This window comes from Falco peregrinus, chromosome 1 (assembly GCF_023634155.1).
Source record: "Falco peregrinus isolate bFalPer1 chromosome 1, bFalPer1.pri, whole genome shotgun sequence".
NCBI lineage: Eukaryota > Metazoa > Chordata > Aves > Falconiformes > Falconidae > Falco > Falco peregrinus.
The window spans coordinates 46,539,034-46,553,113 of record NC_073721.1 but is presented as its reverse complement, the minus strand read 5'-3'; the positions used below and the strand labels follow the sequence as shown (position 1 = coordinate 46,553,113).

The 14,080-nt window shown below is 42.9% G+C and overlaps 1 protein-coding gene across 12 annotated transcripts in view; it reads right to left on the bottom strand.

Annotated features, from left to right (window-relative positions):
* The window catches only part of EXD3 (exonuclease 3'-5' domain containing 3), a 290,762-nt gene that overhangs the window by 156,974 nt on the left and 119,708 nt on the right, over positions 1-14,080 (bottom strand). For 11 of the 12 annotated variants that reach the window (XM_055805397.1, XM_055805404.1, XM_055805380.1 and 8 more), the window contains one exon: positions 12,767-12,805. The exons of the other annotated variant lie outside the window; for it this stretch is intronic. In XM_055805397.1, the coding sequence (XP_055661372.1) occupies positions 12,767-12,805 (39 nt within the window). The remainder of the gene's footprint in view (positions 1-12,766; positions 12,806-14,080) is intronic. 12 annotated transcript variants of the gene reach the window in all.

Genomic DNA, 14,080 nt, shown 5'->3' with positions numbered 1-14,080 from the left:
GGACACAGTGCCTAGTTTTGGCACCCCATTGTAAAAGAGATGCTGAAAAATAGGAGAGATTTCAGTAAAGAGCCACTGAGATGGTTAGCGGGTTGGAGCACTTGATGTAGAAAGTGAGTCTGAGGGGGCTGAGCTTGTTCACCCTAGGGAAAGACAAGATGGGGGATATGAGGGAATATAATTACTCTCTTTGGTTTTATCATGGGAGATCATAAAGAAGATGGAGTCAGAGCCTTCCAGAAATTCCAGCCAGGCCTAAATGGAAACAAAAGGTGACAGTGAGAGTGGCTAACACTGCAACAGGTCCAGAGGGGCTGTGGAACCGGGCAGGGCCCTGAAACACCTTGCTTAAGTTGGCCCTGCTTTGAGCAGGAGGGCAGAGAAGAGACCTCCACAAGCTCCTTCAAACTGAAATCAGCCTCCGATTCTGCGATTAGCACTGCCATGCATTCTCCAGCACTGAGACTCGTCTCCATACAGACAGGCGGCTTCTTGCAGCAACTGCTGCTTTCAAGTTCCAAGTACCTCCCGGGCGAAGAACACCCAAGATCTCATCTACCCAGAATACAGGATGGTCCTGATCATGCTCAACAATACTACACAGAGATCCAAATACATTTCGTGCATTGGGATTCCCTCCAAATTTCTGTCAGGCAGTCCCTGAGGGAAGTCATTCATCTTCACCAGATGAAGTCATCATGTCTCCAAAATCTGCCTGTACTGCCACAGATGAGAGAAGGTATACAGCAGAGGTAAAGAACGAACTCTGCTTTCAAAGTCAGATCTAAAGGGAGTATTTTCAAAAAATATTAAGCAAGAGGCTAAGACTTTTTTTAAACACACATCGGACATCCTTCATACAACCTTCACCCAATGCACAGAGCCACAAAACAGATAAAGTGTCTGCTGGCAATGGCTCCACTTCACAGGGCACATGACACTTCCCACTCCAGAGATGAAAGGCTCTGCACACAACATTTTACTTCAGTGAATCTCACACGATCGTTACCAGATTTCACTTCAGTAGCTGACCAGAACACAGATATCAATGTTTCTTGAGAAGGCACAAGCCCAGACAGAAATGGAGGTTTAACAGAGAAGGTGTAACTCTACAACATTGCTGCTAACTGCCCAAGCGAACTGTCAGAATCACAACCCCCAGACGCTTCAGGCCAAGGGAGGATTTAGAAGAGAGGGCAGCACCCATGCCGAATCACCTTACCCACCAGGATACAAATGCAGCCACTTAAATGCTGTCCTGAAAAATTGGCTTTTACTGCCTGATTAGCCGCTGCTGCTGGGCCTGCGGCACAGCATTGGTGAAGGGACCCTGCCCCTCCGCTCCTACCACTGCGGATTTCAGACAAATCTCGCAGGAGAGAAGGCAGCCAGCGCCACTTGTCTTTGGGGTCACAGATGAGTTCATGGTCTTGTTTAGCAGTGTAGGTGTAGCCTTACGCTTTGGGGAATTTCCCAGTGGGACGATCAGAAATTTTATTTTTATTTGAACCCACAATTAACTAATTTTACTCAACGACATCCCACAACAACTCCAGGCATGCTGATACACAAAATCACGGTGCATTCACCTGCAATTCTTGTTCTCCCCTCCACTACATGTTCAGAGAATGTAACAGATGTATGTCTTTAATGAGCTACAGAGTCAGGCTAACCCTATTAAAACAGCCTTTGTTTGGAGAAATAATTTTTATGCCATCCATAAAAAACCCCAAAATACAATTCCTTAACAAAGAGACTAAGATAACTTTACCCTAACTTTCTTTTCAAGATATAATTTCTTTTTCCTTCGCTTCAGTGTGAAGTCTGTCCTGAGGGCCTGTGCTTCTCCCTAAAATCCCTTCCTCACAATCGCAGCAGCTTCATCTTTTGAATTCTAACCTGATCCTGGTCCCAGAGTTGCTGGATATTATTCATCCCAGGGACCAGCGAAGGACCAAGGACTTGTTCTGAATACATAAGCCACACAGTTTTGATATGCTTCCAGATTTCTCATACCTCTTGGTCCCACGATGGCAGACTGGAGATATTTTCTGGGAGCATTCCAGCACTTGGCAAGACTGAAGATGAATGAGGATGAGGAAATTGGCCAAACTCTTTCAGAGCACAAAGTGGTATATTACTTACCACAGTAGATGCTTTGTCTAAGTCCAATAACACAGTGCATTGAAGACAAACTGGCAACCCTTATCTTTCCAGTTTATTTTGAAGTAGCATTTATCTATCTGCCTTTTGTCATTATGTCACACACACACACAAGAACAAAGTATCACTGCGGCAAATGGCAAAGTGTGCTCTCCCGTTTAAGAAAGTGAGGGCTCCCATCATACACTGCACATTAGGTGACCTGCCCTGCTACCGAGGTTTGCTGAGCCTGGTCCTTACATGACCCAACATAATTTCTCTGGTCTCTCCAGCCTAAGGTTTATACAATTGCCAAGCACCTTCACAATACTTCACAAAACTTCTACAAAAACCCCTACACCACTACATACTCTATTTTAGTTTGTAACTTGAAGCATGGAAGCCCATATGTAGTAAATATGACTTTCTGCTAAGCTATGAGGCTGCCTGAAAGATTACTATCAGACATGATTATTCCAAAATCCAACTTAGCAGAAGTGTACGCCATCCACTTGTACTACAAGATCTGCCTGCAGGAACTCCACTCCAGCTACAAAAGCACAGCAAGGGACTGCAGTGACAGCCGCATGCTGCCAGAGCCTGACACCATTGCGGGGACAGGAACAAGAGAGCTAAAGCGCTGCTTCACTACAGGACTGCGAGAGCTGCAGATGTGTAAAGAGGAAGAGCCTGCAGGAATGAACCCACTGTCACTGTGCCTCCACTTGCTGCTCTTAAATGAACTCACAGGACTACACTCCATCAGTTTGTCAGGAGGTACAAGAGCTGAAGCCACCATGTCACCTTCCCATTCATTTTGGATGGCCCTAATATTAACTCTAATGAGCTAAACCAGTATACCAATTAACCCAACCAATCACTCAATTGAATGTTCCCATACCCAGTCACATAGATAATGAGAATTCATAAACTCCATCTTCCTTTCTAAAAAGACATTTACTCCCCGGCAGGGCAGGAGGATTTACTGCTTGGGTCCAGCCTGTGTCAGCTCCACACAGCCAGTGCAGACTTTTCAGGAGGAAGGATGCGCAGAAGAAACCTCTCTCTTGTTCTCTCCCTGCTCCATTCTCCCTGCTTAGGTCACATTCCAAGTTACGATGCTGAGCAACAAAGCAGAAATCTCCTGTTACTTGGTTCTGGCTCCAGATTATTTTAACAGCTTTCCACAGGGGTCTTCCTATACTAAGATGCATTGTTACTCTGCTCGCACTTACTCCTGATGTATGGCAATTCCACTCAGTCCCCTCAGCACTTTTCTTGTGGAAATAGCTGCATGAAAAATTGGTCATCAAAGAGCTCCAGGTTCTCACCTGTATCACTACCTTAATTAAAAGGCCTGAAAGCTCTGAAGTGGAATTAACTTAAAATCTCCTGTGTTCACTGCCAAAGAACAGGAGCAGCAAGCTAATTTCTTTGCTTTCTTTTAAACTCGGCCCTAAGCTTCACTGACATCAGGCATCTTAGATCTCTTCTTTCTGCTGCTTCATGTCTAAGCAGGTTTATGGGAGCTCATGACCAGCCTTTGAAAGCCCTTCTCCAGGCCATGCTGGAACTCCCCACCAACGCTCACCATGGGCTATATCTCATTCCTCTTCCTGAGCCTCACTGTGCCTCGTATGCATACTTAGCACTCTCCCTGGCTTCACGCTGCTTATGGATCTATTCCAGCCCAGGCTTGCTTCAGAATAGTTAGGAACTTGGTTTTAGGTTCTTTTCTCTCTAAGAACATGCTAACGTGGCATTCCCAGCAGGGGACATTTTTCTATTTAGCAAAGTCTTCAAAGTGAATAAGCAGAAATCTTGATGATGGAAACACTTGTTCAGGAGCACTAACTCTTCCCATCATTAGTCTATGAAAAATAGATGCCCACAGGAAAAACATGGGTTACCACTTATTTCTATTTTACCGTGCACAAACCTCATCTGGCTCATAGCCAAAGCAATAATACATATCTTCACAGGATCTTTACCAAAAGCAGAGCTTGGCAGTAGATTTTTCTCTCCTTTAATCTCTTTCGGTACATTTAAACTCCTGGCGTTTTTTGTTCTGAAGGAGAAATGCTTGAGAGGGTTGACTGAATGAACTCTGAAATTCACACCCTAACGAATTGGACTGATTTCCTAAATCCATAATTACAACATTCCTCAGAGATATGCATTCTTTCAGAGCGAACAAGGGAAGATTAGTTTCCTGTTTCTTCCCATTTACATGACTTCTCTGACAAGAGGAACTTTTTTTTTGTTTCTAAACAATCCTCTGTTTATGTGGTTCTCTTCTTGGCAGGGAACTGGTGAACTAATCTCGCCTAAAAGTATAATACAGCCAAACTATCAATTGCAAATAGCCTGACTATCTTTGTGCAAGGCAGCTGATTTGCACAGGCCTTTAGAATCCAATATCTGTCTGAAGAAGCACTCAGACAGGTACCAATTGATTACAGCGTTTTCAAATAATCTGGAATGATTATTGAATGACCGGATAGTTTTACTGCTGGCTGGATAAGAACGCAAGAGTGGATCTGTGCATATGTGTGAATATGTACAACAAAGCTTAAGACTTTAGTAAAACTGGGCAAATGTAGCCTTCTAGATCTGCACATCCCCAAGCACGTAGAAACTACCACAGGGCAAGAGCACCTCGTGCCGAGAGCTGCCAATAAGAGTTGTCTCCCACTTGCAAACAGAATACGTGCAGAGCTCTCATTTTTTTCAAAAAAATGAGTGAATCCATCCTCTCTTGTGTTAACACAGGAAGCAGGAAAGCTCCATGTCCCATCCTCCTCTTTGCCTTTCCCTGTTTTTGCTGGAGAGGCCAACGTCAGTGCTCTTGATAGGGTTCCCTTTGTCTTGGAGCAAAAGGAACACAAGGATTGGCTTGTTTTCAGTGACCCTGTCCCCATTTTTACTTTGTGGTATACAATCCTACAGCTGATGCAGTCTGGAGTCAGTAACAGGTATCCTGGAAACTATTACATTAGACTCCTGATGTAGCTTTTAAGGACCTTGCATGTTCCACATGTTTCTATAAGGTTTTGGATGACAGTCCTTCCTATATTGTTTCCTACTCCTAGGGTGTTTCTCCTGTTTGGCTGAATTAAACACACCACCAGGGCACATCAGTTGAGTCTAACAGCTTGCTGATGCTCTTAACTCTTTAATCTAATACTGACCTCTCAACCTACAGCCATAAGCCAATTAGCCTCTTTTTTATACCATACCAAATCTCTTTCTGATTAAGTTGTGCTTTTGAATGAATACATGCTAGTGACAGAAATGTAATTATACTGCTTAGCAGCAGCTAGCCCTGTCTGGTTGCAGCGGGTTTAAGGTCAGAAAGCATCTCTAACATACCAAAACAATTTAAAGTAGATTTTTTTTTTCCCAGTGTGTTCTCTCCAGTTTCCTTTTTTCGCTCTCCAGTACTTAATATGTCTGCACATAAAGCCTATTTGGCTACAGCTTTTAAAAGTGAGGTCCTGAGCTTTCAAAGGAATTACTTGCCAATACCTCACTGAAGCAGAAGACAGACACGCAGCTCCCACAAACTCCTGCTGAATCCCCAGAGCTTGGCTCTGTAGATCCACACTTCAGTAAACGTGAGCTGATTTTCCAAAGTTATTGAGCAAACACATCTTCCATCACCCCAGAGAAATTTTTGGCTGTTTTTTTAAAATGCTTTAGACATTCTTCACATAGTATGGGAAAGCAGCGGCAATTTTTCTTAGCTTCTTTGTACCTACTGTAAAATTCCACCAGAATTCATTAGTATGTTTGTGCTTAACCACAATTTATTTACCTATAAATGGCTGGATTTGTTATAAATAAAACTACCATAATTATCATTAGGCACACGAGTCCTCCAGATCTTACAGAAAATAATCCTCTCTAAGCTATGCAGGAGGTACATGGAAGTATTTACATTTAATTGCATAAATCATCCTTTGATAGACTTTTCTTTAGCTAGTAAGGCATGAAACACACTGCATGTTTGGCTTTTCCCATGTATTTCTCCCACAACAGCTGTGGGTTTGTTAAATGAGAAGTTCCCATTTCTCTTAGACCAACAGTGCTAACTTCATTAGCACAGATGCATATTTTACTGCTCTCTATCCAGAAAGCAGAACGTAACTGAAGAATTATGTTATGCTTTTCCTGAGGCAGTCACAGATGTGCCTGTTTTCTGCATCAGCCCTATCAGTAAGTCCTTCTGCTTTGCAACTCTGATGTTATTTCAGCTATCAATAAATATATGACACCGTTTACAAACTTAACTGAAAAATAGAAGGAAACCTATACTTTGCCTGCTACTTTTACTATCCAGTTTTTCCATGGTTTAATGTTCCCATAGGTACAATATGCTTTTACATCACACTGTGGCTGTACATTCTCCCCAGAGACCTCCAACAAGAATAGTAAATCTAAAGAAAAAGGCATGGGGCAAAAGCAGAGGGATTGCCAAAACAAACCCAGAACCATTGAGTTTCTGGTCAGTCCCTGAATAGGGGACAAAATGCAGGAAGAGGAATGAAAGGAGCAATGGGAGCAACAAGTGGACACTGGGGGAAGAAAGACTGCCAGTTCTCAGCTGATATAAAGCAATTCCCTCAATTCTGGCTTCACAAGACAGATACCAGATCTTAAACCTGTCACTGGTCCAGGTTTAAATACCATCTATTTTGGAAAAGGGAAATGGAAAAGAAAAAAACCCAACGAACTTTTCTTTAAAAGGCAGCTGTTAGGAAGCTGCTTAAAGTTGTGGAAAGACAAGTGCAATTCTTTTGCAGATAAATTAACAGGCAAACTGCAGGCAAAATAAAGACAAGGAGTAGCTCCTGCATATTTATATACACACCTATACTCAGAGCTACCTGGGCTCAAGTGGGACAGCTCCTCAGCTCAAGCACCCTGTTGCAGCAACACTAGAAGAACCATGAAAATTTATTTCAGCTGATGATACCTCCCTGACACTTTTAAGGCCAGAAGGAACAAAAACAATCACCCACTGGTTCTAATTTCCTGCTAAAAAAGAGGCCATAAATACTAGCAAGGGACTCCACGCAACGGCTGGTTAAACTAGTTTTGGTTTCTACCTTCCAGGAAAACAGCCAGTCTAGATTTGACATCTGAGTGATGAAATCCATTATATCCCTGAATAAACATTCACTCAAACACAGAGTGAAAGATAATTTGACACACAGACTTATACCGAAAGACATGTCATTTATTAATCACCTCCTGAATATCATTCCCATTTGCATTGCACAGATTGCTTAATTCCCTACAGATATTAAGTTCCTTATACTATAGCGATGTTGCTGTACTCAAAACAATCTTGAGTCAATTTAAGTTTGCCTAAACTCAGGAGTCCTCGGGAAAGACACTAGATGTGGGTATTTGCAAAGTGGCCTTTTTGCCCTCTTGTCGTTACTAAAGATTCCCCAGAGCAGGATTACTGGCCAGGTGTTCTGGCCACAAAAACTTTAAAAAAATAATTGCATTCTGCCTTTTAAAATCCCCTTAAAAATAACCTCCTTGAGCATAACAGCAATTACTTTTTATTCCAGAGGTAGTTACATTTTAATTGAGGTCAAAATGGTCCTGTACAAAAAGAGTGCATTAGGATCTTGGCATCAGTCATTGAGGATGTTTGCCAATTAAAAATTAATTGGTTAAATAAATAAGATTACATCAACTCCTTGCTGTAGTGTAAGATAATTTACACCTACTAAGGACAGGAATTATCAACGTTTTTCAAATATATTGCAAGTAAAGGAGGGCACTTTGCTTTTAAGCCTTCTGTTTTGTCAGATTTCTGAATATATTACCTGCAAAATAGCACATCAACCCTAGAATATTAGTGGAGCTGGGGTTATACATTTGCTACGAATTACTAGCATCTCACCCCGGTCACCCAGAGAATGAGCTGGCATAGCGTTTGATTTTCATGGTCAGAAATTTTAAAATAAGTAAGTTATCTCATTGTCACAGCTGGAGAAGGAGAGATTAGCTGCAGCCTTCCCTCAGCACTGAACATGGTGAACAGCTGGCTCATCTGCTTCATTCTCAGGCAAGACCAGAGCAGACCAATTTGCTGCAAAACAGGGGCTTGAAAAAATAGTAAGGGCCACTTTTCTAGGTGTAGTGTCCTGGTATCCTTCTCTCAAGTCACACACGACAAAATGAAGGATAGAGTGGTTCCAGCTGCTGGCTGGAAAAAGGACTGGTGGATGAGCCACAGCTCCCCATCAGTGCTCCAAGTGCAAGTAACATCTTTTCAACTACCAGCGCTTTTCCCGAGCATTAGTTTTGGAAGGAGTTTCAGATTTTTACATTTGAGAAACCAAGGGACAGTTTTCCCTGTGCTAACACTAGCGCAGAAAGTTTTTTGATTTAGAAACAAAAAGCCCTTTGGCTCAAGGTCAGTAAAAGTGAAAGGACTATTCCTACCACTTCATTGTCCCAGACACCTTGCAAAGCAGGTGATTATTAACACTGACAGTTCTAAATAAACAAATTGATTTTTAACCCTGCCCCACACCGATTCTAGTTATTGCCCCAAACAAAAAGCTATGCTGCTGTGAACCGTCACCTTGTTCTGCTCCATGGGAGAAGGAATTTCATAGCAGGAAGTCCAAATAAACACACATATACTTCTTGGACCGAAATACCCCGAGATAACATTTTAAGCTGTACCAACTGGTTAGCTCTGCTGCAGTCAAACTGTTCCCTACAAAAATACTCTGGACATTAGAATCATCGAGCCAGTACCTTCTGGGCTTTAACTGTGCAGAAATACCCATAATATCCTGGCATTTTCCCTGCACAAGTACGCCAGCCTTTCCTCGTCAAGCTGAGACTGTCTCCTGTGGGTGGCATCAGGGCCTCAGAGCATCCCAGGCAGCTCTCCCTGCAGAGAGAATGGACCAGACCTGAAGGGGTGTGGGTGACTCCACACAAAACGGGTGCTTTGGCACTAATCAACCAAGCTGAGTCTAAAAGAATGCAATTGCAAGATCACCCCCAAAACATCAGTGAGAACACTGCACACTAAAAGCAGTACAGCAACATACCAGACACTCTTATTCCTGAGCCCTCTGTTAAACCAGGAGAATTTCAGGTCATGAAAACGCAGATGTCTAGTCCTATGTGAGATGTCCTCAGGCTCCAGTTGCCACCTGAGAAGGGAGTGCTCCCTGGTAGGTCCCATGTCATATTGCCAACCTCATGCAAGTACGTCAGATACTATCTGACATCTACAACACTGGTAAAGGTGACATCTGCAATCAGAGTTGCTTCCCTACTATGCTCCTCATAGATGTTATTGTTCTATGTGTGTTCACTTTTTGAAAGCTTGGCAGATGATTGAAAAATGCCTTCCATGCTTTCTAGTCTTAAAGTAATTTTGTCCTGCAAAATTTCCAGGGAAACAGCAGCATTCAATAAGCCCCTCTTGCTGCTGGCCAAGTGCTCTCTGCAGTCATTGGCAGGACGACCCTCCCTGAACACATCTGATCAGCGTCATGTCTCGGCTGTTCTGTGGTTGCTCTACCCAATTCTACCGTCTTTATGCAACTGATTAAAGCTATGAAAAATATGAAGCATGCAAAAATGGAAGCAGAAGGGCACATAGCAAAGCAGACAATTGGCTCACGCCCCACCTCTTTTTTTCCTGCCTATCTACCATCAACATCCTACACACCTTCCCCGCTGCTTGTGAAGACAAGCACTCTCCTCTGTGTTTCCATGCAGCTCAGAATCAGTTAGGCAAGCTAATGAATAGCAATGCAGCTGGCACTGTGCAAGAAGAGTACTCTTCCCCTCCCTCTGCCCTCCAGGTATCACTGCTTGGAGAAGAGGATATAAAACGGTAGCTTATTCTTGGGCTAACCAGGCTTGCCAACAGGCAGTTGTGATGAGGGCAGTTTCCCTAGGGTATGAAGACATTTTGATCCCTTTGCTTTCCCTCCTGCCTCCTCTGCCTACCTACGGCTGCCATCCCTACCTGCACAGCCACAGCCTGGACAGCAGATCAGCAGCTCGGGTGCTGGCAGGCGAAGGGGGCAAAACCAGTTTGCTACGGGGCTGGAAACAGGTTCTGTTGGCCCCACAATTAATTATCAAATTTCTGCCTTTTGTAGGAGCAGTCAGGATCACACCTTCAATTCATCTCACAGGGCAGGAACAGGAAAATTCTGTACTCTACTGCTCAGGGAGGACAAAAAGGAATATCAGCCCAGAAACGTCTATCGCCCGCCGTACCTAATGTGACATGGCCAGCACCACTGAATAAGGAGAGATGCCACTTCCACCAGGGCTCTTGACATCTATATAATCTGTATAATTTAAGTCTTTTGTTACAGCTGCAGCACCGAATTAAACAAAAATGGGCTTTAAACCCATGAAGACTTTCAACCTATTTGGACTTAAAATTGAAAAAAAATTATCCAAAAATTCTGACTGAGAGTTTGCCATTGTGATGTCTTTTGGGAGTTTTGGTTCCCATTCCCCAGGTGGCCCCGAGGTTACACTGCCTCCCGTCCTCTGTCTCCTACCCAGTGCAATGTGTCTTTAATACTGCATTGCCAGGCAGAGCTTGGGAGATACAAATTGACTGTGAGCCTAAAATAAACATATGAATGGGACATACAACACAAACAACAACTCTTCAGCTCCACCAGAAGCCTAATGGATTTCTTTGGTCAAAACATGTCAGGTCCTAGGTGAAGCTCTGAGTGGAAAGTTGAACCTTTCCCTCATGTAAAGCTCAATCTTTAAAAAACAATGAAGTCCCAGTCAACTTTAGTTTTTGCACTGAAAAATCAACACTTGCTCAGAGATTCCTCCTTCGTAACTTGTCTTTTGTTCAGTGCAGCTGTGCTGCCAGCAGTGTGAAGCAGAAGCCTACCTGCACATGCAATTAATTCGGTTTCCTCCAGATGCATTGGTACTGATTCTGACTGCTTTAAAGTGATGCCAAAGACAGTAATCTCTGATAGCACTAAGAGTCAGGACTGATAACAGGCAAGTTTAAGCACTGCTCATGTGATAATTACATAGTTGTCAGAAATATATAAGCTGGCAGCACACAGCAAATACAAAGTTTGGAATACTTTGGGAAAGCAAAGACAACCTTCTGCCATAGTCCATCGAGCAGCTGAGCTCTGTGTAGTTCTCTAGAGACCTGTCGTACCAGGCACCAAACAAGCCCTTTTCAGAGAACATCTATTTCCAGGCCTCCTGTCTCAGCAAGTGATTGACACAATCTGCAGTCGTGTATGTTAACTGGGAGGTTTTCCCCACTATCCACCTTCAACAGACACCTCTTCTCGGTATACACCAAAGTACATCCCGAAGCCATGACGAAGATGTCTGCTACAGTTTCATGGCTAATCCCATCTCAGGTCTTGATCCAGCAAATCACCAGCTCCTGTGTAGCCCTTCAAGCTTCTGAGAATCAAAGGGAACCCTGAAAAGTTCTTTCGCTGGATAAGATCACCGAGATCAAGAGGCAAGACCCCTTCCTTTCCTCACAGAGTCTGGCCTCTCACATGGATATGATAAACTAAACACAGAAGTTGAATATTCACCACTGAAAACACTTAGTAGGTTTAACAGTTGCCACAAGCACTGCTGAGCATTTTATCAATGAACTCTGTCTTAAAAAATAGATCGTCACGCCTTTTGTTCTGTTTCCTTCTGACCCATGAAAGAGAGAAGTATCTCGTGTTTAAATTTCAGTCATCTTGCTGGTGTGTACAGACAGTGCCTAAGATCTCAAACACATGAGATCATTAGTCATCAGACTGGCCTGTTATCACTCAGAGGCCCACACTGACCATTCAAATGAATTTTCAAAGGCAAGCTCTAGCCGATGGTCAGAAATGCTTAATGGCTGCAGAATTAAAACTGAGAGGAGTTACAGAAAAGGAGCCAACACTCATTATGAGGTTACAATTCTGCAGGGACACCACAGACACATAAATAATCACTAATGGTCTGTCACCATGCAATATCTTGATATATCATTGTCACATATGTATTTCTTGTAGTATCAGGCCAAAACACAGTTGCCTGAACTCTCCTGTTTATACACCAAGAAAAAAAAACACCTACTACTCTTCTTCCTGTGTTATTAAAATTACTTGTGTCCTCCAGCACAAGTCACCGTATCTAGCAGTCACCTGATAAATCTGTTGAAAATGATCAGTGAAGCATGCAGAGGGAATCTAAATTTTGTCCCATTTTACTCAACACACCTTGCTGCCTGAAGTGAACTCCTTTCTGCCCTCCTTATAATGAATCAACAGAAATACTTGTAACATTCAATTACAAATAAGTGCACAGAAGTAAAAGAATGTAGTCCATAATCTTCTCTAAAGGCTCCATCTAAACTAGAGCATTTTTAAAGATGTAACAGGAAATAAAATATAAATTTTCTTCCTTGCTCTTCCCTGCATGTACAATTTTGTTATATGAAGTTACGAGAAAGTACAAAAATCATAATAGTAGGACTACAATATCCAGAGCTGGATTTTATGAACATCTTAAAATAATCTCCAAGCAAATAACCCTGAGAAAATGGGAGAAGGAAATCCATACTCACCTGAACGTGATCTATCCAATTCTCCTGAGTCATGGTTTTCTGTAAAGACAAAATCACTTCTGAGCCATCTTAGAAAAGGGAGAATGCTACACACAGCAAGCTGAAATTTAACACACCGTCTTACACACTGGCATCAACTGTGATTGAGGAATGCAATCTGGAGCACAGGGAAACCTCTGCTTCTCATATGTCACCAGCCAGGGCATGGCAGAAAAACACGTTACTCAGACAACTGTTACACTACAGCACATAAGACAAAAAAAAAAACCAAACATGCAATCAAAGTAGACAGGCAATGGCCAGCGCTTACCCAGCAGTAGCCCAAACTCTTCTTATTACCTGGAGCTGGTTCTGGGCTCATTTGCAGAAATGCCGAAAACTAATCTCCTTAACAGCACACTCTGCAAAGTGCAGCAGCACTTCTGAATGCCTCAAAGCTCACAAGGTGCTCTTGCAATGACAGAGACATTCTGAGCAAAGCTGAAACAGGCCATGGTATGGTGGAATGCATGGATCATCGCTGCTGCCGTCACCTCAGGTTTGCACTATGTCCATAGGCTGTTCACCTCAACAGCTAGCCCCGTGGAGAGCCATCCCCATAGGCTCCAGTAAAGAAAGTGATCTCAGGGATCTTCTGCAAGGCTGAGCCTTCAGAATATAAAAATATAAACTTTTCTCAACAGCCAAGTCACAAAAAATGCTCTGGAATCATGAGGTCTGGGAAAGGAAACTGATAAGTTAATATCCCCATTCCAATGCAGTTCAGAGCCAACCTTGGGGAGAAACTCAGGATGGGACCTACTCTCCACTCTGCCAAGAACACAGGCTGCATGAGACTGATCAGCCACCGAGGGCTGAGCCTCACCCCCACTTCTGGCAGAGGTAACAATGATTACTAGTGCCACTTTTATGGAAAGGTACAAAAGCAAACAGGAGTAAGAGCCTCAAAGAAAACATCTTTGAGATATACAAGCATGTAATTTAAATACTAGTGAGATAAAGGAGCCATTTAACCAGACCTCATACACAGCTGAGAATGGTAAACAGAGAACACTGAAGAGCTCTCAGAAGAAGGGACTGTGTCCAGAAACAGCTGCCAAATGTACCTTAATGGAAGTAACTGGCCAGCTTGGATACTTTAAATCAAGCAAATACTCCAAAACAAAGGAAATGGAAGGCCAGAGAGAGCAGAACACCAGAACAAGAATCCATTCTACTCTGCTAAATAAATACACCTGGATAAATGCTTTCTACTCTCGCACTGCGGATAACCATGCTCTCTAGAATGATGTCATCCAACACTAAAGCTTTCAG